Source organism: Anabrus simplex, chromosome 1 (genome assembly GCF_040414725.1).
Source record: "Anabrus simplex isolate iqAnaSimp1 chromosome 1, ASM4041472v1, whole genome shotgun sequence".
NCBI classification, from domain to species: domain Eukaryota; kingdom Metazoa; phylum Arthropoda; class Insecta; order Orthoptera; family Tettigoniidae; genus Anabrus; species Anabrus simplex.
The window spans coordinates 236,190,793-236,217,381 of NC_090265.1; the positions used below are offsets into that span (position 1 = coordinate 236,190,793).

General features: G+C 39.0%; 1 protein-coding gene across 3 annotated transcripts in view; it reads left to right on the forward strand.

Annotated features, from left to right (window-relative positions):
* Rint1 (RAD50 interactor 1) overlaps positions 1-26,589 on the forward strand; it is a 133,295-nt gene that overhangs the window by 3,049 nt on the left and 103,657 nt on the right. For 2 of the 3 annotated variants that reach the window (XM_068225947.1, XM_068225940.1), the window contains exons 2-3: positions 408-649; positions 16,512-16,685. In XM_068225947.1, the coding sequence (XP_068082048.1) occupies positions 567-649; positions 16,512-16,685 (257 nt within the window). In that variant the 5' untranslated portion in view covers positions 408-566. The remainder of the gene's footprint in view (positions 1-407; positions 650-16,511; positions 16,686-26,589) is intronic. The other variant, XM_068225944.1, reaches the window with a different exon arrangement.

Below are 26,589 nucleotides of genomic sequence, written 5' to 3' on the forward strand. Positions count from 1 at the left end.
AAAAATCATTGTCTTCTTTTTCTGTTGCTCCCTCCTCCCATACTGACCTGCTATTGTGTGTTCCTTTTCTTATTCCTATCTCTTTATATATGACTTGACATTACACTTTTTTTTTCAATACAGAATCAAGTCTAACATTATTTAGGTAAATACAGTCTTCTACACATGATCTCCCCACCTTTCCTAAACACCATGGATACAGTCTTCCTGACATTGATCACGTTTCACAGTGCCATGTTCCAAGTCCTCATGATCATCTTCTAATTTGCTTATTTATGTTTGATGTGAGCAATTGTAAGAATGTTGATCATCAAACAGAGTAACATATTATAAATGTTTCCTATACATTTGTTTGAAATCTGTTATATCCCATTCTCTTTCTTCTCAAATAATTTTCTTTCCTTTAGCTGTCTCTTGCTAGTAGTGAAGTTCCTTCTAAAGTGAGTGCTGCTATTCGTGGTGTGGAAGAAGCAAGTCGAGACATCAATTCGCTAACATCAAGATTTGATGCCCTGAGCTGTAATGTCAGGAGTCAACTCGAGAAAGTGGAGGGAGTCAATAACAAAATGCAAGAATATATTGAGAAAATAGAATACTTGGAGAGAACTGAAGCATATTTACGATGTGTGAAGACCATAGAAGACCTAAGGTAAGAATCTTACTGCTGAAATTCATAATTTGGTAGTATGTATCTTTTTATTTATTTAATTAATTATGGGCTCTTGGCCCTCTCTTAAACATGAATTTGTTGAAATTTTTAGAGTATTATTTTAAATATCATGGTAATCAACTACCTAGTTATAAGTCATGAAAGGAATGTCTGAGTTTAATAGGGAGTAAACAATAATAAATGACTAAATTAATTAGCAAGCCCGCCTCGTGGCCATGATTATTAAGGCGTTCAGTCTGTATGGTCTGACACTGTGGTTAGCTGGTATGAGCCCTGTCGGTGGTAAAATGTTTCACCATGAGAATGTTGACCAGCAGGGTAGGAGAGTTGGTGGTATATAATTTTTAATCACTAGATTGCGTGCCAAAACCCTGGATTCAATTCCAAACCTCTCTGCAGTGTTCGTATAGAGTGGGAGGTGTTGATGGTGTTGGGGACATTAAGCTTTGAACAGACCCCTTACTGTTCGACAGGAGTAGGCTATGTGCCGACACTGGGTTTCACCCTGCCCCTTTCTATCGTGTCATTCATTTCATCTTATTGACTCTTTTGATGAGCTTGACAAAAACTTGGTAAAATCTTGTTATTAAGATTCCTCTCACTTCCTACATGACCCCATAGAGAATCGGTATAAGGGTTGGATACACATACACTAAGGTATCTAGTAAATAGCTTAAAGTAGGCTTACCATAATATTTTTTTCTCAAACTGGATACATTTTGAAAATGAGATGTCCAGAGAATTAAATCATCTGCAAGCTTTCGATTTGATTTCCAAATATAAAATAACTGATTAAATTAAATTCTGTTTCTTATTAATTTAATGTTATATTCTTTTCTTAAACTGATATGCATTGTGTACAGTGTACTTGGATACAGAATGAGTATAATATATGAAATTTCTATGATTTCAATGTTTAAATTTAATGTTTTAATTTATGTTTAATTTATAAAACATAAGTGCCATCTGATTTTAGGCCAAATGTTGTTATACCTATTCCCAAGAAAGCATGTACCAACAAGTGTGAAAACTACTGCACCATTAGTTAAGTATCTCATGCCTGCAAGCTTTTAACATGTATTATTTACGGAAGAATGGAGATACAAGTTGAAACTGAGTTGGGAGAAGATCAGTTTGGCTTCAGAAGAAATGTAGGAATACATGAAGCAATCCTGACTTTACTTCTGATCTTAGACAACCGGCTTAAGAAGGACCAGCCAATGTACATGGCTTTCATAGATATAGAAAAGGCAGTCAGTAATGTTGATTGGACCAAGCTATTTGAGATGTTGAAGGTGATCAGGATCAGATACCAAAAAAAAATAATTATCTACAATCTGTACAAAAATCAGTCTGCACTGATAAGAATCAAGGGCTTTGAAAAAGAAGCAGCAATCCAGAAAGGAGTGAGACAAAGCTGCAATTGTCTTCACTCCCTTTCACTGTTTACATAGAACAGGTGGTAAAGGAAATCAAAGAGGAATTTGGAAAGGGAATCACAATCCAAGAAAAAGAAATCAAAACCCTGAGATTTGCCAGAGATATTGTTATTTTATCTGAGTCTACAGTAGATGTGGAGAAATTGCTGAATGGTATGGACAGAGTCTTGGGCAAGGGGTACAAGATTAAAATAAATACACAAGAACCTCGTTTATCCGGAAAACTAAAAAACAAATACAGTACACAGTAGTATATTAACATAAGTTGTACAGTAATACATTTCTTCAATTGTACAACAAAATATAAGAACATTTTTCTTACATTTACGACTCTGTTTTATGCACTAAAATAATGTGCAAGCTTTTTCTGTTTTACATTTGTATAGCGTTTGCGCGCAGCATGATCACAAAGACGTTTTACTAACATCAGTTCTCCCGGTGTGTTTTAGTCTGGGATTCTAAATAGGCCATCAGTTTGTCCAGCTGCATTTTTGCATCTCCATGTGTCATTGTTTCTTCTGATGGAGAGCTGGTTTTATCTTCGAATTTACCATCACTCTCGTCATTACCTGCTGAGGAACAAGAGGCAATAATTTATTCATCTGTCACTATGCTGTAGCCCGAATTACAGTATTTTTTCAACCAGTCATTTACGTCGTTCACATCTATGTTCGAGCATTCAGGAATGCATGCAAATGTGTCAAGGAACTCGGAAGAGTCCACAGATTCCAATTCTCAATTCCAGGCGAATGCCAGGATGGTACCTTTGCTAGACCGTGGATGACTTACTCCCTTAACTGTCCTTGGCCGAAAATACAGTAAAGAAGAATCAACCACATAGAAGAAATACTGTACAAGTAAAAATGAATTTTTATTATTTTCGATTCAGATAAACCAGAGATCCGGATTAACAAGGGCCAGATAAACAATGTTCTTGTGTATGTCCAAAACAAAAGTATAATTTTGTGTAGTTGAACGAAATCAAGTGATGCAGGAAATTAGATTAGGAAATTGAGTTTTAAAGGAAAGAGATGAATATTGATACTTTGGTATTAAAATTACTAACGATGGCCAAAGTAAGGATGACAGAAATGCAGGCTAGCACAAGCAAGGAAGGCCTTCCTTAAAAAATAAATTTTTTCACTTCAAACATTGATATAGGAATTTTAAATGTTTTTAAAGACTTTCTTCTGGAGCATGATATTGTATGGAAGTGAAACATGCATGATAACTAGCTCAGTAAGAAAGAGAATAGAAGCTTTCAAAATGTGGTGTTTTGCCCCAGTGCAGCATGGCCTCATGAGTTGGATAGCGCACCTTCCCAAGACACTGGCCGGCTAGCACGCCGGTAGCAGCACCATTTTTTCTCAGTGAGAGGGGGGGGTGGGTGCGCGTGTGAATCCCGCTCGCCCCCCGTGTGGGGAGAATGAGGCCAAGCCCACCAAGATGGGGGCCTTCTTTATGGTGGTGGGACATGAGGCCAAAGCTTTTGATTCAGTTCAACACGATGCTCTATTCATCAAATTGTCAGCATATGGGATAGGAGGAAGTGGTTTGGTGTGGAATAGAAGCTATCTCACTAATAGGTTTGCGAAGTAAAAGCTGATGGTATTATGTCAATGCCATACCAGCCTACTTCAGGTGTCCCCCAAGGCTCTTTACTGGGTCCTCTTTTCTTTGTCATATTCATAAATAATATAACATCAGTTATACAACACAGTAATTGCTTTCTCTATGCTGACGATCTAAAGATCTTTAAGGTGGTCAATAGTGAGTTGGACTGTAGGTTGCTGCAGTCTGACTTAAACCTCCTACGTAACTGGTGTAAAAAGTGGCTGCTTGGTTTGAATACTTCAAAACGCAACACAGTTACATTTTCATGTAAGTTGGAACCAGTAAATTACCCTTACCATTTATGCATTTTCCAAATAGCTCGTGTGAATGAAATAAATGATCTTAGTGTGACACTTTCAAACTGCTACGGTATTTCCTTCGAGAAACATTTAGACAAGATTTCTAGGAAAGGGTTTAAATTACTTGGCTTTCTGAAAAGGAACCGTGCTGAATTTGTTTCTCCTAGAACTCTAATATCTTCGTTTTGCACTCTTATCAGGCCATTGTTAGAATACTGTTGTGAGGTGTGGCTACCTTCTCAGCAGTATTTAATACAAAACTTGGAAAGAGTCCAAATTAGGTTCATGAAATGGATCAGCTTCAAGGGTTTGGGTATTTCTCTCTCTTCGTCCGATTACGAGTCTTTTTGTGAGACTATGAGCATGAGTACGTTGTACTCACGTCGCAGATATGCCAATGCCCTCTTTCTTTATAAATGTCTGACGAATAGAGTGGATTCCTCAACATTACTGGAGCTGATTCCATTACATGTTCCTCAGCGCAATTCTAGGCAAAGGTATATTTTTCATCTGCCTAAAGTGAGAACTGTAGGTCGGGCTAACTCATAGCTTGTGAAGGCACTAACATCACTGAATGGGGTGGGTGAATCAGTGGACCTTTTTCACTCACCCCCGTCTAAAATCAGACATGCCTTAATGACCTCATGAATGTAAGGCCCTATCTGTGAGATACGTAAATATGTAAATGTTACTTGATGTAGTTTAATAATGTCAGTTATTTAAGGAGATTTAGTTTTATTTATTTATTTATTTATTTATTTTTTAAAGATCTCGAGATTTAGTTTGAACTTGGTTATTGTTTTAGGAAATTAGTGTTATTTATTTAAGGTATATTGTTGTATATAATGTTTTATTGAATCATCTTTAATGGGGAAAATAACGTGTTGATGATAAATAAAACTATTATATTCTATTCTATGAGTGATTGGAAACAAATCTGATACTGAGTTACAATGAAGAACCTCTCCAGACATGCCACATAATGTTCAGGACATCCAAAATGCCTCAATACTTTCACCTAGCAGATCTTGGTACCGAATCAAAGGCTTTTTTCCAGATCATAGAAAACTAAACACAGAGGTTGCTGTTGCTCTCTACATTTTTCCTTGAGTTGTCTAGTGCAGAAGATCATATCTGTTGTGCCTCTGGAGGTTCGGAAACCTCATTGAGACTCAGGCAAAATCCTCTCTGAGATAACTCGGAGCCGGCTTAATAGAATTCTTGCGAGAATTTTACCTGCAATTGACAAAAGCGATATACCACACTAGTTCCCACATACATTACGATTACCTTTTTGAAGATAGTGATGATGGTAGCATTCTTCAAGTCGTCAGGTACTTCTTGAGTTTCCCAAATCAAGAGGATGAGTGAAAAGTATAGTCTTCGAGGGTATACCTCCATTTTGTATCGGTTCCAGAGAGATGTTATCAGGACCAGGAGCCTTTGTTGGTTTTAGTTGATTGAGTGCTTTGGTGAAATCTCTGTATGTAGGTGGAATTGCCATTCATGGTTGTTGGGGGTACTGAAGGACATTACGAAGAAAGTCCTCAGCAGCGTTGGAGACACGATTTAGAAGTGCAGAGAAATGTTCCTTCCAGTGCTCTAAAATTTCTCCACTATCAGTTAAAATGATGGAGTTGTCAGCAGTCTTCAATGACCCTGATGGAGATCAAATTGGATCATATATCTCCTTTATGCCAGCATAGAAGTTTTGCAGGTCACGGGCATCAGGTAGTCTTTGCAGTTCTTCAGCTTTTTGTTGCCACCAGTTATTCTTGATTTCCCTAATTTGTGCCTGACATTTTCCTTTAAGTTCCAAGAAATGTGATTTCTTCAGATTGGAAGATGGATCTTGAAGATAGATTAGATGGGCTTCCTGTTTGGCATTGATCAGACATTTAATTTCATTATTTTCATCAAACCAGTCCTGTCTTTTTTTCTCACAAAATCAATTGTTTCCTTAGCTGACTCAGTGACGACCTTCTGAAGTGTGGCCCATTCCTGATTTGTACTATCATTGCTGACTGGATGACTAATCTAGTTTGTTTGAGATTGCATTTCTGTAATCTGTAGCAATGGATTCAATTTGAAGTTTAGAAGTATCAGATTTATTTCTGGGCAGGTTGTGGATGGATCTTTTTGGTTTGCAACAGATTGAGATTCTTAATCAGCGAAAAAGGAGCTTATGATCTGTCCAGCAGTCATTGACGTTTCTTGCGGTCCTTGTAACAAGGACATCATTTTTATCACATTGCCTGTTGATATAGTCAAGGATGTGCCAGTGCTTTGAGTGAGGTAGCATCCAAGTGGTCTTGTAGTAATTAGGCAGGCAGAACTGAGTATTAGTAATGAAAAGTTCATGTTCAGCACATAAACCAAATTGGCATTACATTTGCCAAGTCCATGTTTTCCCATCACAATGCTCCATAATTGGTGATCTTTACCAACTCTGGCATTGAAATTGCCAAGTAGTAAGAGTTTGTCTCTTGGTGGTACTTTGGTAATGGTAGTGCTCAGCAGGTTGTAGAATTGGTCTTTAGTTTCTACTTCAGCATCCAAGGTGTCAGCATACGCGGAGATGAATGTCATAGATTTGGGATTCGGAGAGTCATAATTCTTTCACTGACAGCGGATGGAGTTAGCTGATAATCATTCACCAATGTGGTCTTCAGAGTGAATCCCACACCATAAATGCAGTGTTCTCCCTCATCATTTTCCTTCCAGAAGATTGTGTACCCTGAGCTGAACTCTGTAAGTTTATCTTCACTGGACAGTCTGGTTTCACTTAAGGGAGCAATGTTTATTCGTCCAAGCTCATAGGTGACAAGCGCTGTTCTTCTCTCCAGTGTGTTGTTGTCTTTCAAATCAAGTAGGGTTCAAACATTCCAGGTTCCTATAATGAAAGTTTTGGTAATCTTCGTTTTTCGACCGCATAAGGGGTGACCTGCTGGGTGCGGCCTCCCAGCCGGCTGAGAATATGACTACCAATGTTTAACCCACATTTTCTAGGGCCTTCCCCATTCAGGGTGGGCAGCAGTGATCCTAAATAGGCCTGCCCAAACACAGATGTAGGACTGAATTCCTGAGTAGTCACGGGGTCTCAGAAAGACGACCATCACACCTCTGCTGCCAACACGCAGGTCCAAACTAGAGGCTTGCAGTTTCACCCGTAAACCTGCCTCCACCATCCTTATCCCATCGCTGTTGGACTTGAGTTGAAGGGGGTGACAGCAGGAAAAAGTGCCACAAGCAGGATTTTGTTTAAGATGGATCGCGGCTTGCAAGGAAGTGACCCACATACTATGATCTCGGAACTATACCCTGCGGCACAAATGAAATGCGACATGCAGGTTCTAGTATCACGACTGCAATGGACTTCAGCAGACTCGAAATACCATTGAGTTACGCCTGGGTTCCAGTGTCATTTCCTACACTGAGGGGACCATCATCCCATCCAAAGGGGCTCATCCGCCCTAAGCTGTTGGCTCCTAAGGGGGTCGAGTTATTTACCGCCGCTTGACACTCGGCGTTAGCTGTTTTTACAGCCGGTTGCCAAGCCATCTAACCCTCTTCCTTTCCCATTCTGGACTTGGGACCGGACAATGGTGGTGTTTGTTCTATATGAACATTGAAAAAGAGGGAACAAATTGCAGCCTAGCCTTACACCTTCCTGAATTGCTGCTTCTTTTTCATAACTTTTAATTCTTATCACTGCAGACTGATATTTGCACAGATTCTAAATAAGCCTTCTTTTTTGGTATCTGATCCCGATCATCTTCTGAATCTCAAATACCAGGTGGTTTGATCCAATCACCATTATTGATGTATGATCTACAAATGCCATATATGTGGGTTTGTCCTTAATTTGATCTTCTATGATCATTTGTTAAGAAGGAAGTAATACTTACCAGGGTCGACTCAATTAAATGCAACTTAAATGCTTTTCAGTCTGTCGAACACACAGGTTCAGTATAAATATTACACTGTAACATAATTGTAAAAAAACACTATTAAACAAGAAATAAAAATACAAAACAAAACAAAGAATATGTTTTGTTCTTTAAAAGAACATTATATCAAATTCTACCAAATCATACTCAATATTTGGAAATATATTGTATGCTGGAGTGGAGACAAAGCAGGACTTCATTAAGTTCCAAATTTCAAATTCCTAGGTGTTTGGATAGAAATAAATATAAATATTTCTAAATATTGAGTGTGACATGATAGAATCTGATGGTGTTCTTTTAAGAATGAAACATGTCATTCTTTGTTTAATAGTGTGTGTTTTTATTCCTTGTTTAATAGTGTTACATACTAGCCCTGTGATTGCCTCTATCGGCACTTCTTTGAAGGGACTAGTGAGTCAGCTCCCAGCCGGCCTGGAGGGTATGGCGGGCATTTCTGTGAGTTGTTCTCATCGGCTGGCTTACCTGTGAGTTTCTTGAAGATTTTACGAGAATGTTCTACCTCTAGCCACCTCACGAATATTCTGGTTCCCATCAACCAAACTATAAAAAGGGAGGCTAGCCGCAGACAGTCATTGAGTGTTGGGCTCCGTGTTGGAGTCAGAGTTGGTGCTGGACTCAGGGTCAGTGTTGGGCTCTGTGGTGAAGTCAGTGTGAGACTCGGTGTGTTTGAGTTCGGTGGCTGAGCTGAGGGCGACAGAGGTGTTTGCTGTCGCTATTGTCCTACCGAGGTCTGAACAAGGACCTTCTGTGGTGTCGGAGAGTCCAGTGAGTAGGTGGGCTGGAGATGACGTACGCAACGGAAGACTGTGTACTACCCGAGAGTACTGTGTGTTTGTGTATTTCTGTGGACTGAGGATAGCCGTGAATCAGCAATATTGTTAGTGTGGGGGTAAATGGACCTGAGTTATTATTTTCTGTCATGTGTATCGTCCTGCTGTTTACTGTTGAGTTGTTAGTTGTTCACTGCGTGTAACTGTGTGAATTTCTGGACTGTCCCTGGAGTCATACCAAGGTATAGTCATCATGTGCTGACAATAATGATTTATCATTTAAATAAACAGAGCTTTACAATATTTACGTTTTAATTTGGAATACCCAATGATTCAAATATGTATTAATATTATGTAATTAGCACATATTTAGGTTATTTTAGCTGGGTGGTCTGTAAAAATGGCAGTGCAGTGCTCCCATTAAAATGGCCCTAGGGAGAACTCTGCACTCTTAGGTTTTTATTTCTTTATTACCTCCCAATTTATAGGGTGCCAAACATGACACATCAGTAGTGTTCAAAATCATAATGAACACTGGTTGTTAAAATGGATTTTAAAGGTGATTGCAAATAGTTTGAAGTGATCCCTTGATCGCTAATATTGATACATCTAGGAGAATGCTTTTAGAAACCCCCAGATTTTGCAGATGTTTCACACAAAATTTAGGCTTTGTTCCTCTGGCCCCAGTTAACAGTCCAACAATTTTAACACTAGAAATTTTGTAGAAGTGTTTGAAATATTTTATTATTGACTCTTAGATAGCTCTCTTTTCCTGATGTACCTGTTCAGGCTGGCTGAAGCTCACTTCACATTTGACAGTTGGATCCAAGATCACAGCGCTGTCCTTTCTTTCGTCAATGGCGATTATGTCCATCCATCTGCAGCTTCCTCCAGTGGCAATTCATGAAACTTCCTCATACACTTCCAGGCCTTGCTGAGAAAGGGTAGTTGCAATCTTTGTCCAAATTCAATGACTTTTGATTATTATTTAGCGTATGACATTAAAAATAAAAACACACAATCACAAATTAAATATACAATATACTATGTAGGTTACAATTTCACCATCAAGCTCTGCAAATAGTCTATGCAAGAAGGATTTGGGTCAAGAAAGTCTTTTGGGGTACCCTGATAAGCACTCAGGGGTCACTATTCCACTATATGACGAACTGTTTGCTTAGGGGCACCACAGCTACATTCCGGGGAGGGAAGTTTGCCCCATTTATAGAGGAAGTCAGTGCACTTTCCATGGGCTGTCCTGATACGATTAAGGGTTTTGCGAGGTAGGTCAAATCCTTTTGGTATTCTTGTAATACAAGGGAAGTTCTGATACTCAGCTGGAGCCATAGAAGTCCATTCGTGAATCCAATCCTGCTGCAGACTGAATTTGTCAACCAGGATTTTGGCAGTCCTTATTGTTTGATTTCTGGACCGAAGTCTGTTGTTCAAGGCATTGGGTATATCTCCATGAATTGGAATTCCTCGAAAGCTTCTGGTACTGATATAGATGTTGATTCCCATAGGGAATCTGAAATATTTGTTCTGAATGAGCAAATTTATAATACCAATATAAATGGTCCGTTATTGGACATTATAAATTTTCCAGCTAGCTCATTCTTGGTTGCCAGCGTTTCGCCCTCGTGTGCTAGGGTGGGCTCATCAGTTGGTACCTAGCACACCTACCAATACGCTGGCTAGTGCATACCGTGGAGGCCACTGCGTAGGCTAACTGGAGCCACCGGCAGTGCCAATGCACCAAGAGACCTTGTCTCATCACTAAAAATTGATGCCTGCTTGGCCATCAGATGATATAGATGTTGATTCCCATAGGGAATCTGAAATATTTGTCCTGAATGAGCAAATTTATAATACCAATATAAATGGTCCGTTATTGGACATTATAAATTTTCCAGCTAGCTCATTCTTGGTTGCCAGCGTTTCGCCCTCGTGTGCTAGGGTGGGCTCATCAGTTGGTACCTAGCACACCTACCAATACGCTGGCTAGTGCATACCGTGGAGGCCACTGCATAGGCTAACTGGAGCCACCGGCAGTGCCAATGCACCAAGAGACCTTGTCTCATCACTAAAAATTGATGCCTGCTTGGCCATCAGATGATATAGATGTTGATTCCCATAGGGAATCTGAAATATTTGTCCTGAATGAGCAAATTTATAATACCAATATAAATGGTCCGTTATTGGACATTATAAATTTTCCAGCTAGCTCATTCTTGGTTGCCAGCGTTTCGCCCTCGTGTGCTAGGGTGGGCTCATCAGTTGGTACCTAGCACACCTACCAATACGCTGGCTAGTGCATACCGTGGAGGCCACTGCGTAGGCTAACTGGAGCCACCGGCAGTGCCAATGCACCAAGAGACCTTGTCTCATCACTAAAAATTGATGCCTGCTTGGCCATCAGATGATATAGATGTTGATTCGCAACAAGGCATTCTTTCTCCGTAGATGAGGTGGAGGAATATGACTCAGAACCGGTAGCCAAGAAGTGGGGGTGGATTTTATGGTTCCCGATATAATGCGCAAAGTATGATTTAGCTGTGTGTCAACCAGCTTTGTGTAACAGCTGTTCAGTCAGACTGGAGAGCAATATTCTGCAGTTGAGAAGACAAGGGCAAGGGCTGAAGTTCGTAAGGTCGAAGCAGAAGAACCCCAGGTTTCTAAGGAACTCCCCTCTGGGACAAGAACCAAAAACATGTGCAAGGGTTTTGGTCTCTCAGCAGTGTCTGCAGCGGGTTCCGTCTCGACTTCGTCCTGGGAAGGCACGCGCTGACATGATATTATATTGGAGCCTGAGGGCTTCTGTCCACTCAGATCTTGACAAACCATTCAGAGTCTCAATCCAACAGTATGATGACATATGTCTTTGATAAGTACGTAGGTGCTTTGAAAAGTTCTCGGAATGTACTAGAATTAAGTATCTTACCTCAGTGGAACTGCTTTTATTTTTCAACATAGTCTCCCTGTAGAATAATGCATTTGGTCCAGCGATGTTCCAATGCCTTGATCCCATCTCGAAAATGAAGTTTCTCCAGGCCTGCAAAATACCTCCCCAATTCGGCAGTCAGTTCTTCCCTTGTAGAAAATCTCCATCCACCGAGGAAAATTTTCAGCTTGGGGAATAGATGAAAGTCTGATGGTACCAAATCAGGGGTGAATAAGGTGGATGTGGCAACAATTCGTACCCCAGTTCATGAAGTTTTGCCATGGCAATAACACTTGTGTGCGGCGGAGCATTGTCCTGATGAAAGATGACCTTTTTCCTTGCCAAACCAGGCTTTGTTTCGCGTATCTTTTCCTGTAGTTGGTCTAGGAGGTTTGCATAGTATTGCCCTGTAATTGTTTGGCCAGTAGGAAGATAATCTATCAGCAGAATGCCTTTTGCATCCCAGAAAACTGAGGCCATGACCTTTCCAGCCAAACGCACTGCCTTTGCTTTCTTTGGTGGTGGTGAATCAGCATGTTTCCACTGCTTTGACTGTTGTTTTGTCTCTAGGGTATAGTAGTGGACCCAAGTTTCATCTGTAGTCACAAACCGACGCAAAAAATCTTGTTGGTTGCACTGAAAACGGGCCAGACTTTGTTCGGACATTTCCAGTCTGGTGCGTTTATTGTCCAATGTCAAGAGCCACGGCACCCATCTTGCGGATAATTTTTTCATACCCAATTCTTCGGTTAAAATATAATATACCCATTCAGAAGACATCCCTACAGCTTCAGCAATCTCCCGCACTTTCAGTCGACGATCCTCCATGACCATTTTATGCACTTTACGATAAATTCTGGGGTCGTAACACTTTTTGGCCGTCCACTATGCGGATCATCATCCAAGTTCTCCCGACCAAATTTAAACTCGTTGGTTCACTTGGCAACAGTTGAAAATGAAGGAGCAGAATCCCCCAGTGTGTTCTGAAAGTCGGCATGAATTTCCTTTGCTTTCATACCTTTCTTTACAAAGTAATTAATCACTGCTCGAATCCCAGTTTTTTTTTCCATTGTCACAAATCATTACGCGGGAACAACAACAGAGAGTTGTCACTACCACACTCCTGCAGCTAGAGCACTGACGCACCACGTGTTCACTCACAAAAGATGTATGATTATTGCGCGGGAACCACGTTGCTCTAGCACCGATATCTAGCGGTGATTCCGAGAACTTTTCAAACTGTCCTCGTATTGCCTCTTTCCCATGAAAACACAGTTCACACCATTTATCGTTCTCACTTTCTTAACTACCCTCTTCATTCTTTGCTCCCCAACTTGGCAGGTTCGATCCTGGCTCAGTCCAGTGGTATTTGAAGAAGGTGCTCAAATACATCAGCCTCGTGTCAGTAGATTTACTACTGGCACATAAAAGGAACTCCTGCGGGACAGAATTCCATCACCTCAGCGTCTCCAGAAACCATCAAAGTAGTTTGTGCGACATGAAAATAGTAACATTAACATTATTAAATCTTTGCTGTTTTTGGTATGTTCCTCTGCTTCATTGGTCAAACAAAGTTTGGTAATGTAACTCCTCTGCTCAGCATTGAGATCGTGTGTTTTCACAATGTATTCATTTCCTGATTTTCTGAAAATGAGGCATATATTTAGATGTTGTAACACTGCCTCCATTCCCATTTTTCCACAAATCTAAGAGTGTTTTTTAGTTTTCATTTTACAACAGACTCTTTCTCAATCAAAGGTTGTAGTTCGATGATGGGTTCCTTCATTTCATTACAGTTTGACTTTTCTGCAAATTCTTCAAATATCAATTTCTGAAGCATCTCTGCAGTCTTGAATTTTTAAGTGAGGTTCAACAGCAGCACTATCAGTGCCATAGTAAAAAAAAAATTTAGTGTTACCGGATGACTACAACAGTTTCAAACTTACCAGTTCCTGCACTTTTGTCTTCTTTTTATTCATATTTGCCTTTACTCTTGCTTCAGTAATTTGATCCAAGTTCTGAAGTGTGGCTTTAGTTGGTACATTTACGTCAATATTGACGTAATCCTGTGGTTTAGTTCCATTGGTAATCAAGGCATATAAACTAGAGATGGAATTTTCTTCTTCTGGTCCCTTCTCCTGGTTTGCTTTGAATGCCACTTTTCCATAAGCATTTTTTTTAAAATACATGCTGGGCTAATGTTTTTAATGGCACTGCAAATCCATCTTACAGCATCGATAATGGATGTTTTCTTCGGTAATTTATTCACAGACTGATTGCTGCATGTTCACAACTACCAACTGCAGAATGTATTTTCAGCAGTGCACTTTAAAATTTCTAATCACACCTTAATCCAGTAGTTGAGTAACACTAGTTGTATTCACTGGTAGGAAACAGAGTTTTATGTTTGGCAACTTTAGAGCAAGAGGACACGTTGCATTATGAACAACAAGATGTGCTGTGAACTTGACAAATTTAAACAGAATATACGGGTTTTGAAATAGCCTACAATATATTAGAAATATTATGAAAACAAGCATTTGCAAAATAAACAACTGAATTCAACCTATAAAATCTGTATCATCTTTAAATGTTTCTCTATGAATATACAGTAGTTAACAAATTTCAGGAAAATATAAATTTTAATTTTAGTGAGATATATGGATTGTTTGGTTTTTATATTTTAATAGATTTCCCATAATAAAAATCAATTTCAATAAACATATAAAAATATCTTCATGTTACCGAGCTGCTAGGTGATTTTTTAAACATGAATCAAACCTCTAAATAGTTTTAATACTTTTATACTTAATACTTACAGTGAAACATATTATTACCTCCATGTTTAAACAAATGACAGAAATCTTTGTGTTGCACTGCACGCTCGTGTTCTGCCCACCAGTCTGCTATAAATTTACCTTTCTTCACCCGTTGAGTTGTAAAAGGTACTTCTTTAAAACTATTTAACAATGTTCTTTCTGTAAAATCTATCTGAAAGTAAAAGATATTTGTTACTATAGTTTTTGTTTTCGGACCCCCCACCTGCCAAATCCTAACCCCCTCCGAAAAAATTTCTGGGTACGGTCTTGAAAATGGTCATCACTTCTTTGATTCTTTTCTGTCAATGTCCTTCAGTTTTAGCATCTTATTTCCCTAAGCATGAAAAACAAAATTGTCTCATCACAGTTTGTAATATTTTCCAATTGGTAGCTGCGAGTTTAACTTTTGATTTTTCCTCTTCTGTCATTGACAATGTACGTATCAACATCATTTGTTTCTCTGCTGATTTGTCTGAATGTTACGTCATAGCGGACATGAAAACCCTCCAACCATATATTTGATGCTTTAAAATTTTCTTTGTTTAGTCTCACCACCACCAGTTTTGCTTGGACTTGAAGAATAGGTCCTGAAATGGACAAATTTCAAGATCTTGTATCCAAAAACCAATCCTTCATTATTGCATTTACTGTATGTTCTCATTTCCAATTTTTCTTAGCTTCCTCTTCGAATTATTGCTTTGTTCCTTATTCGGCCAATCACTTTTATTTTGTCCTTGTTTTTCAGAATTTCATTAATATGAGTTTTTCCACATTTAAATTTCTCTAATAGTTTAACACTAATTTTATTTTCTTCACAACACTTAATAAGGTCTAATTTCAAAGACAACATGTTGCTTTTCACTTTATTCATTTTACTGATGGCGGATATCTGTAATCTTCGAAATACAGTACTGAATGTGTACCCAAGATCTCTGAATTGGTATTGTAAATTTAGAATCAGTGGGAATCTTGGTACAGTATTGTTTTGGTGGGGAAAATCCATGAACTAATTATATAGCCCATCTCTGTCTTATCTTATAACTGGAAAGTATGCAGGTATTCATAGAATGAATGGTTTTTTTTCCAAGTTGCTGTATATCGCACCAACACAGATAGATCTTATGGCAAGAATGGGATGGAAAAGTGTTAGGAGTGGGAAAGAAGTGGCTGTGGCCTTGATTAAGGTACAGCCCCAGCATTTGCCTGGTGTGAAAATGGGAAACTACGAAAAACCATCTTCAGGGCTGCCGACAGTGAGGTTCGAACCCACTATCTCCCAAATACTGGATACTGGCCGCACGTAAGCGACTGCAGCTATCGAGCTTGGTGAATGAATTTTAAACTAATTATATATCTCTCAACAAATATTTCACATTTTATACAGGCAGCTATGATCATTGGAACGGAAAAATTATTTCCGTTTCCATGTTAGATGGTTTCATTCACATTGTTTTTAACACATTAACTATGAGGAATCGAAAGGACCATGGTAATTTTCTGACTTAAAGAGATTTCTGGCTTTCCATGTTCCCATTTAAGGAATTTCCATTGTATTATTACCCATATTATAACAAATAGGAGCCATGAATATTTGAGGTGGTTTATTGTTGCATGAAGTGTCTAGCATAGTAATAAAGGTTATTCTTTGACATTGATTTTTTTGGTACTTTTATATTCTGATGCAGGTAAAGGGAATGGCTAAACATACTGTATATCCTGTCTAGAAGTTATTGTTAGCTTGCATCCAGGAGATAGTGGGTTTGAATCCCACTGTTGGCAGCCCTGAAGATGGTTTTCCATGGTTTCCCATTTTCACACCAGGCAAATGCTGGGACTGTACCTATTTTAAGGCCACGGCCACTTCCTTCCAACTCCTAGGCCTTTCCTATCCCATCGTTGCCATAAGACCTATCTGTGTCGTGTCGGTGCAACGTAAAGCCACTAGTAAAAAAAAAGAAGTTACTGTTAAAAGGATCTGTGTGTTGCAGCTGTGGATTAGAATCATCTCTGTCTGAAAAGGATGACCAGAAGAGTGTCCAGTTGTACGTCTCTCTGTGTGATCTTAACAAGAAGCTGGAAGGATCATTGTGCCAACATCTCATATCATTCTTACACGACACCATCCATTTCTGGCACAATCTTTTGAAGCAAAAGTTTTCTGTGTGAGTCAATGTTAGAACATGATAATTAATCTGTTTGAAACAGTAGTAATAGTGAAATAAGAATGGTTCATTTCCCTGCCTCTGAATTTATCCATAAATAAATGTGTCCTGCTTTCAGCATTTATCACTGTGAAATCTGTGATTTGTCGTAAATATATTTTTTGCTAGTAGAAATTCTGAAATGCATCATTCATTGCAAATTATTTATTGATATCAACTCTTTAAACCATCAACTAGAACTGTTTGTTTTAAATGTAATTCTTTTTTATTTCTGTTATTCCTGATGAGAGCCGTATTTAGTATGAAAGGGCATGGTGCTTGTAGCCATGTCTGTACAATAGATCTATGAGATGATGAAATTAGAGTAGAGGGTGTAAGTTAGGTTTCTTTTCTTTTCTGAAGAGCTCTTTTGATTATGGTTGTTCCCAATTATTCTCTGTAAGTCATGAGGTTGATGACCTCAGTGTTAATGCCCCTTAAACTGACTCAGTAACATTAACAACATTTATTTTCTTAGAATCATCCTCATAATTCCTTTCTCTTATTAATATAATGGTGGTAATTGTAGTATAAAAAGGCAGAATCACTCTAAACAGAGAGGAAGAGTTTGAATCGACTAAACGAAAGACCCATGAAAGGTATGAAATATAAGTCTCCCTCGACCTCGCAAACCTAACACTATTGGGGCCAGATGAGAATAGAAGTTTACTGATGGAAGTTTGTCAGGAAAAATTAAAGAGAGGAGTCTGGCACGAGTAAATGGTAGCAATGTCAGGCTCAGATAGATCTTATGGTTTGTATCAACATGATCTGATCATCATGTAATCAGACTTATTGAAGCAAAGTCTTCATTGTGTAGTACAGGGCATTCAGAACCTAGCACTACCCATGCTCTGCCGGACCAAGCCTCCGCCACAGGCGGACAACACGGGCAGCCAGTGGTAATAGCTACCTGACTGAAATGTATTGTATTGGAAGTTTATTCTTACCTGCATTCATATGAGACGTTGAAAGTGGTCATCATCTATTTCCAGGCATAAGTTGCAGTAGCACAGAATGTTTTAGAAAGCACATTGCTGTTCATCTTCAGTTATACCCTGTACAACGTTCGTGATATTTTCCTCAGGAGCTTGAAGAGTATGTGGGTTGTTCCTGTACACTTCCTGTTTAAGGTTATCCCAAAGTTAAAAATAAACCCATTAAGTTGGGAGTACAAGGGAGCCAAAGTCCACAGGTAATTATCCATTCGTCGAAAATCTCACAAACAGCTTGCAGTGAATGTGTCGGAGCTCTTGCACTGTCCTGTTGGAAGTAAGCGTACTGTTTTTCTTCTTCCATGAGCATTTGAATGAATGGTCGCAAATTGTTATTTACATAGCGCTCTGAATTTACAGTGTCTTGAAAAAATATACGGTAGAACCAATTATCCATTTTGCAGTATTCATGCATCTTACTCAACTTACGTTGTGCAATGGAAGTTCTTGAACTCCATGAGGATTTTCATTGTCCCAGTATCATCTGTTCTGACCATTCACATAACTCAGTTTAAACCAAGCCTTCATCATAATCATCACCATCATTTCCCTTTTCTTTCAGCTGATGCTGGGTGGGGGCAAATATGGTCCCTTTCCACTTCGTCCTGGTTCTCCTCCATTCCCCATCCAACACTGTGTTCCAGTCCAGATTCTGTTGTCCTATGCTGTTCTTCACAAAGTGCATCCATCGTAATCTTGGTCTTCCTCATCCTCTCTTTCCTGTCATTTGTCTTTCCAGTGCTTGTCTTGGCAATTTTTCTTCTTTCATCTGCTTGGCATGTCCAGACCATCTCAATCTGTTCTGTTTCAGTTTGTCATGTACTTTTTACACATTTAACTCTTTTTGTGTGTCTTCACTTCCCACTCTATCCCTTCTTGTCTTTTGTACCATAACCAAACCAAACCCCATGGCACAACAGCCCCGAAGGGCTTTGGCCTACCAAGTGACTGCTGCTCAGCCTGAAGGCCTGCAAGTTATGAGGTGTCGTGTATTCAGCACGACGAATCCTCTTGGCTGTTATTCTTGACTCTCTAGACCGGAGCCGCCATCTCACCGTCAGATAGCTCCTCAATTGTAATCACGCAGGCTGAGTGAACCTCAATCCAGCCCTCAAATCCAGGTAAAAATCCCTGACCTGAATGGGAATCGAACCCGGGGCCTCCGGGTAAGAGGCAGGCATGCTACCCCTACACCACAGGGCTGGCCTTCTGTACCATACTCTTCAATAATTTCATTTCAGCTACCTTACTCTACTCTCGTCTCTCTGAGTCATTGTCCATGTTTCTGCTGCATATGTCATTATAGGTAAGTAATATCTCTTGTGCATTACTGCTTTAGCCTTCATTGGTACATCTTTATTCCATATTGATCTCCATATTTGGTGGTAAAAGTCACACCCCACTTGTATCCTCCTACTAATTTTTATATCTGGTCTTCCATTTTTTGTCAGTTCACTTCCCAAGAATGTGAAGTTTTCTGCTATTTCCAATTCCTTGTCTCCAGTTTTCATAGCTCATTTTCCTTTTTTACTTCCTCTACTCATCACCATTGTCTTGCTCTTCTCCACATTGATCCTCAGTCCCCATTGTTCACTCCTTCTATTCAGTACATTCAGCTGTTGTTGTACCTCCTCCTCATCTTCTCCCCATGTCACATCATCATCTGCAAACATCATTACATTCATTCCTTCCCCTCTATAATCTTCCCTTGCTGCCTTTATGAGGTCAACCATCGCCATTCTGAACAGTAAAGATGACAGTACACTCCTTTGTTTTAGCCCATTGTCAGTTCCAAACCATTCTGATCAACCTACTGTTGTCTTCATTATTATTTCCTCGCCAATGCCCCTGTGTATCAGACTTTTCACAACTTTTGTATGGGAATCATGTTGAATGCCTTATCTATCTAAGTCTATAAAAGTCATTGCTATATCCCTCCCATATTCCTAGCTCTTTTCAGTGATCTGTCTCAGAATGAAAATGGGTTCTGCTGTTGACATTTCACTTCTGAATCCAAATTGTTCCTCTTGTAACTGACTCTCCACCTTTTCTCTAATTCTTCTCTCCAATATCCTTTCCATTACCTTGGCAACATGGGAAATAATGATGTTTCCTTGGTAGTTATCGCACACTTTTTTTCTCTCTCTCTCCATACACACTTGAGTATTCTATAAGTCCAATGGAGTCCTACTGGTCCTGCAGCCTTGATAATTTCTATGGTTACTTCATCTATTCCCAGAGTTTTACCCATCTTCATCTTTTTAACTGCCCGTTCCACCTGTTATTGTAATGTCTGATTCCTTCTCTGTTACTCCTTCTATTTCTGCTGCCTGGATACCTTCTCCACATGTCTGGTTTCTCACGTTTAGCAGTTCACTGAAATAATCTTTCCATCTGTTCATTATCTCTTCAGGTTTTGTCAGTATTTCTCCTTTATTCTTCACAAACCCTGTGTTCACTGCTTCATTCCTACAGTTGCTTATAATCCCAAATAAACTCATGTTCGTAAAAACCAGAACACCTTTTAAAGACTAGAGATAGAGATCATATTCACAGGCCATGTGAATTAGTATGTTGTGAAGAAATGATCAGCACTTGAACCATGTCGGCCTTCAGGTTCAAGGTCTACATCAGTATCTCGACGCACCACCACCGTCTTTCCTGAGTGAATGTTTTCCAACTTATCTTCTTTTCTTTGGCTACTACTTTTTAGTAAACTCTTTTTGCATCGATGTATCTACCCTCTTCAGTCCTTTTGTGTTTTTCATTCCTTCCAAGTTTCTTCTTCTCCTTTACTCTCCACCATGTTGTCTCTTCCCTGATCTTCTGCCATGTGTTTTCTCTGCACACCTTACAAATGCAGTCTTTAAAATATTCCATTCCTATTCAACATTGCTAATGTCTGCCTTTTGTATTAGATTTTGTAATTCTCTCCTAAACTCTTCCTGAACCGCATTTTCCTTCAATCTCCAGACCCTAATCTTTCTTTCTCTTTATCCTTGTAGATTTTTGACCTTGCCTGTTTTCAACTTTGCTATCACTGCTCTATGGTCACCCCCAAAGGCTTCCTCAGGCATAGATGTAACATGTCCTTTTTCCACTAATATGTAATCAATCAACGTTTTTGTTCTTCTTTCTCCCCCATCCCTACTGGTAATCTTCTGCCTATATTTCTTCCTGAACCATGTGTTTCCTATTATAGTTAGTTCCAGGCTTCAAAATGGCAGAGAGCTCAGTCATAAGGTAAAGTGTGAGTCAAGGCAAACTTTTAAATCTGCAAGATAAACAGCAGCTAAGTGCCATTCGTGACTTAATCTTGATAGTTTTAATAATCACCGTCGAAGACTGGCAACAGTCATGATGCTACGAGATGTGGTTCAAAAGGTATTGGCAATTGAAGATGCAATGCAGCATTTCCCCACTCAACTCAAGGAGGCGACCAGCAGCGCCAGCCGGGAGAAGAAACTACGGCGGCTGGAGGAGGATTTCTGTGCGTTTCAAGAGAAAGTGTCCGGTGAACTGAAAGACATAAAAAAAAACAATATTTTAAAAATAGAAGAAAAGCTGGACAAGCAAAGTGAATGGATGGACAAAGCGAAACAACATAGCTGCCGAAACTGTCCGATTTTGCATGGCTTCCTGGAAGCACCAGGTGAATACATGTACACTAAAGTAATATCAACTATTAAAGAAAAACTGGAAATAGAGATTAATATGTTGGCCATTGACCGTTGCCATCACCTAGGTGTTCCGAAGTGAACAACGGCTGATGTGGTTGCCACGGGTAAACGCCTGTTTATTATTAAGTTCCTGCGGTACCAGGATCATGACCGCATCTGGAGGGCTAAACGTCAGCTATAAGGCACGTGCCTCCTGATGGAATCGCTCATGGGCACCAGGAAAAATATTTTAAATCATGCACGTGATCACTTTGGTTTAAATCATGTTTGGAGCCAGGATGGTCGCATCGTTGTGCTATGTGACTATAGACGAAAAGTGTTTATTTCTACAATGGTACGACTTATTAGTCTAATGTAAAAACACAAGTGACCATTGATAAGGGCTCAGTTCTGAGATGGCATTAATGCATAATGTTGTACTTTAAGTATATGTGTGTGTATGTATGTATGTGAGTAAAAGTGATTTTGCCCCTGGAAGTACTTGTGGAGAAAATCTAAAAGTGGGCAAAAGTATTTCCTAGACTATGGCTAGTCACAATACAAGTGTTGTTTCTACCGACTGCAGTGACCTTGATGTCCGTGACCCAGACCCATCCCCATCCCAGTTGCCCCTCTCACCCTCTTCTTCAACAGCGTTAATGGGAGACATTCTCAGGGAAAGTCTTGCAAAGTATCTGAGAGCCCTATAGTGTTGTCATATTAACGTGTTATCGTTATTGGCTCACATTGACGAAATACAGTCCCTCTTTCATAATAGTTAAATAACATAACTTTACATCATCTAGACTGTAGAAAACGTATAGGAGGAGGGTATGCTATTTACTGTCGTTATGATCTAAAATAGTGGCTACTTCAGACCTGACAATTCCCAATCGACCAGAATTTTTGTTTGTAGAAGTTTCGGCTAACAATCATAAAGTACTGATCGGAGTAGTTTATAAACCCCCAGACATAAGACACATATCTGACCTTGAACTTTGCTTAGCCAGGTTAAATCCACTGTACGAAAATATAATTATGCTTGGAGATTTTAATGCAAATCTGCTGACTGCGACAAACGACTCATTACATTTACAAAATATGTTCTTTAGCTTAGACCTACACATTCTACCTCTAAATGCTACTAATCATCTACATACAGTAAACCGGACGACTCACACTTTGATTGACTTGATCATAACTAACAATCTTCAGAAAGTTTTAAATTACGGACAGCTTGCAGTGCCATATATTTCTACCCATGATCTTATATACAGTATGTCTGCTATTCATTAAAGATGCCAAAATATGAAACTAAATATATAACATGTAGGAATATAAAAAATCTGGACAAGGAAAGAATACAACACGAAGCATATTATCTGCCGTGGAACAATATTTTACACATGGATGATATTGATGTAAAAATAAATAAATGATCTGGTCTGGTGTTAGAACTTTATGACGGATTTGCTTCCAAGAAAGAGATCCAGGTAACTTGACCATCTTCCCCGAGGTTGACCAGTGAGATTAAATCAGAAATGGCAAAGCGTGACTCATGGTACAGAAGATTTAATTAATGTTATTTGTTTTACATCCCACTAACTACTCTTTTAAGGTTTTCGGAGATGTCGAGGTGCCGGAATTTAGTCCCACATGAGTACTTTTTACGTGCCAGTAAATCTACCGACACGAGGCTGACGTATTTGAGCACCTTCAAATACCACCGGACTGAGCCAGGATCGAACCTGCCAAGTTGGGGCCAGAAGGCCAGCACCTTAACCGTCTGAGCCACTCAGCCCGGCTACAGAAGGTTTAATCGAATGGGTAATGCTAATGACTTTGAAAATTAGCGCATTCTCTGCAACAGGGTTAAACAGTTAATCAGAAGCAGTAAATACAAACACATATGTTAAGTAACGAGGTGCAAGAACTCTACAGAAATATGGAAATAATTATGAATGATGGGTATAGGTCGAAAGTTATTAAAGCAGGTGCTGAATGTATCACTTGATAATTTAAATTTACACTTCATGTCGGCCAAATCCACTTAACAGCAAATAATAATAATAGTAATAATAATAATAATAATAATAATTTTTCTTCTATTTCAATTCAAGATAAATTTGTGTTTAAAGAGATTGGTATAAATGATGTAAACGAGTTATGTATTCTTTCAGATCAAATTCTGCTGGACACGATGAGTACCTCTGTCTTTCTACAAGTATATCATTGGTGACATTCTGCCAATCATAACACACATTATTAACTACTATTTGACCCAAGGAATTTTCCCTACTGTGTGGAAAGAAAGGTGCACCAAGTATTCCTTCAGATTATCGACCAGTTTCCATCCTACCACCCCTTTCCAAAGTGCTGAAACGCTTGGTACGCGAGCGGATCCTTGCGTACTTACATATGCTTTACTCGACTCTTACCAATTGGGCTTTAAGAAAGAACATAGTACTATGACAGCTCTGCTGAAAGTGACAGAGACATTAGATATGCAGTGGACAACAAACAAGTGACAATACTTACTCTTTTAGATTGCAGTAGCGCATTTGGACTGTCGATCCAAGGTTGCTTCTTTTCAAATTACAGTCCTTAAACTTTAGCGAGAAAGTGCTGGAATTTTTCTATTCTTACCTCACAAACCGCCGGCAAAGTGTGGTTGCAAATAATAATAAATCAACGTGGCAAACATAAAATATTGGTGTCCCACAAGGGTCAGTACTGGACCCTCTCCTGTTCACTTTATATATAAATAATATCACCAGATCAATTAAGCACTGCAAGTACCATCTTTATGCTGTTGATTTGCAAATTTATTACCACACTAGAACTAATAATATACAACAAGCAATATATAATGAAGGCCTAAATGCTGACCTTGAGTTAATTAATGGCTATGCAATTAAAAACCACCTTAAATTTAACCCCTATATAATGCAAGCTGTTATCATCAGTACATCAAAGAATCTTCACATTTTAAAACAAAATTACATTCCTCCCATAACTTTAAATAATACTGTTATACCTTAATGTGTATCAGTTTCTAACCTTGGAGTTATTATAACGGAAACTCTAAACTGGTCCGTGCAAGTTACGAATATCTGTAAAAAGGTGTGTTGTGGCTTGCACCCCTTAAAATAGTTCAGAAATGTATTCCCTCAATCACTAAAAATTCAACTTGTTCAGTCATTATTATTTCACATTTTCGACAACTATGATGTAATTTTTACGGATATGAATTAAGCTTGAAACTACAGTGCACTCAAAATACTTGCCTTAGATATGCTAATGATGTACTGTATGATGCTCGAGTTTCTCCCTACTATAAAGAATTATCTTGGTTAAGACTAGATGACAGGCATAAACTACAGTCAAATGCTCTTGTGTACCAGGTGCTTTCGGAAGACATCCCTGCTTATCTCTCCAACAATTTTCATCACCTTGGTTGTTTTACATCTCCATGATACTCAGTGTACCTCCTAGAAATATCTGTCCACCAAACAACCACATACTATTGATCATTCACTATCACCACTTCAGGATGGTGGAATGCTCTCCCCAAAGACATCAAGGCTGCTGCATCAAAAAGTATATTTAAAACCTCTTACCAGCAGTTCCTCATTGAGTGCTTTTAGCAAGGTACCTGTGTGAGTGGAACGAGTAATTATGTGTGAAAATGATGTTATGAGATTATCGTACAATGAAATAAAATGTTGGGTCAATATGATAATTAAATTAAATTAAAAACATCCATACTGTATTTACTAATTAGAAGTAAACATAGTTAGTAGTAATTACAGTATTTAACTTAGATCTAGTATTGCAAGAATACAATTAGTTAAATTTCATTTAATATTTTTATTACTAGTATTTTTACTTTGGTATTTCTTTTGTTGTGTATTGAAATAAGTATTTTTCTAATCTGTATTATGTAGGCAGTTCCTTTTTTCTTTCTTTCCTCGTTGTGTGTATATATTCATATTTTTGTCTTAAACATTAGTGTTATTTGTAGTTCTTAGTATTTTAAGTTTATCAGTTTCATTGTATTAATAAGTAATAATATGTGTGTGGTTAAGTATAAGAAAGAGCCAGGAGCCCTAACTTGGCTGCAGATAATAAAGGCTTTATTTATCTATCTGTCTATCTCTGGCAAAAATCCAGTAAAATATCCCCTTTTTGATTCTTTTTTCTATATCCAAATGGCCCCAGATTCTCTTTCCAGTTTTTCTCTTCCCATTTGTGCACTCAGATACCCCATTATAATTACTTCTTTGTCTCCAATATCCGTCTCTCCTTCTTCAAGGAATTGTTGTGTATTCTCTTCTTTATTTCCAGTTTGTGGAGCATATTCTTGGAACAGACTTTGTGTTCCTGTCTCAAACTGTATCCTTGATAATGATCATTCTGTCACTAATCTTCTTCACCTCCTTCACATATTCCAGGACATCCTTTCTAATGATCATTCCTACACCATTTACTGCATCCTGTCCTGCACTGTAAAACAGCCTGTATCTTTCCTTCAGTTTTTTTCCCCTTCGTCCTCTACATTTTGTTTTACTAAGATAAAGGATAGCTATGTCCTTTTCTTTCATGAACTCTATCAACTGTTCGGTCTTGTCTATCAGGACTAGGATGTTGACTGTCCCGATTGGGATATATTGTTGTACTTGTCACCCACTTCTCACAGCTCCCCCAGTACCTGAAGAACTGTGCATCACCTGCAGGAGATGCCCTAGCATTTTCCAAGACCACACCACATTTGCTCTCATTTTAGGCTTTTATCATGATGGGTTCGCCACTCCCAAGGCATTTTAGAGCTGCTGCCAGCAGTGATTCGGTCGTTCCTAACATGGAGTATAGATGCCTTCTGTAGCCTCCCCTAACCTGGGGACAGATGCTGCTTGATGGGTTTCAGTGTCATTTTCCACACTGAAGGGACCATCACCCCACCTAAGAGAACACATTCGCTCAAAGCCTTTGGTCCTCTTTTATGGGTAGAGTTATTTCTCGCCGCCCGGCACTCAGCTCAGAGTTGCTGGCTGTATGGTCTGCCCTGTTACTGTAGCAGACTGAAGTGGCCTTGTTATTCATAAAAAGAAGTGTGGGCTGCACAGTTCTGTCATGTATGGATTATTAAATCCACCTGCAAAACTTAGAGCATGCATCCGGGTTAGGAGTACAATTTAATTTTTTTTTTTT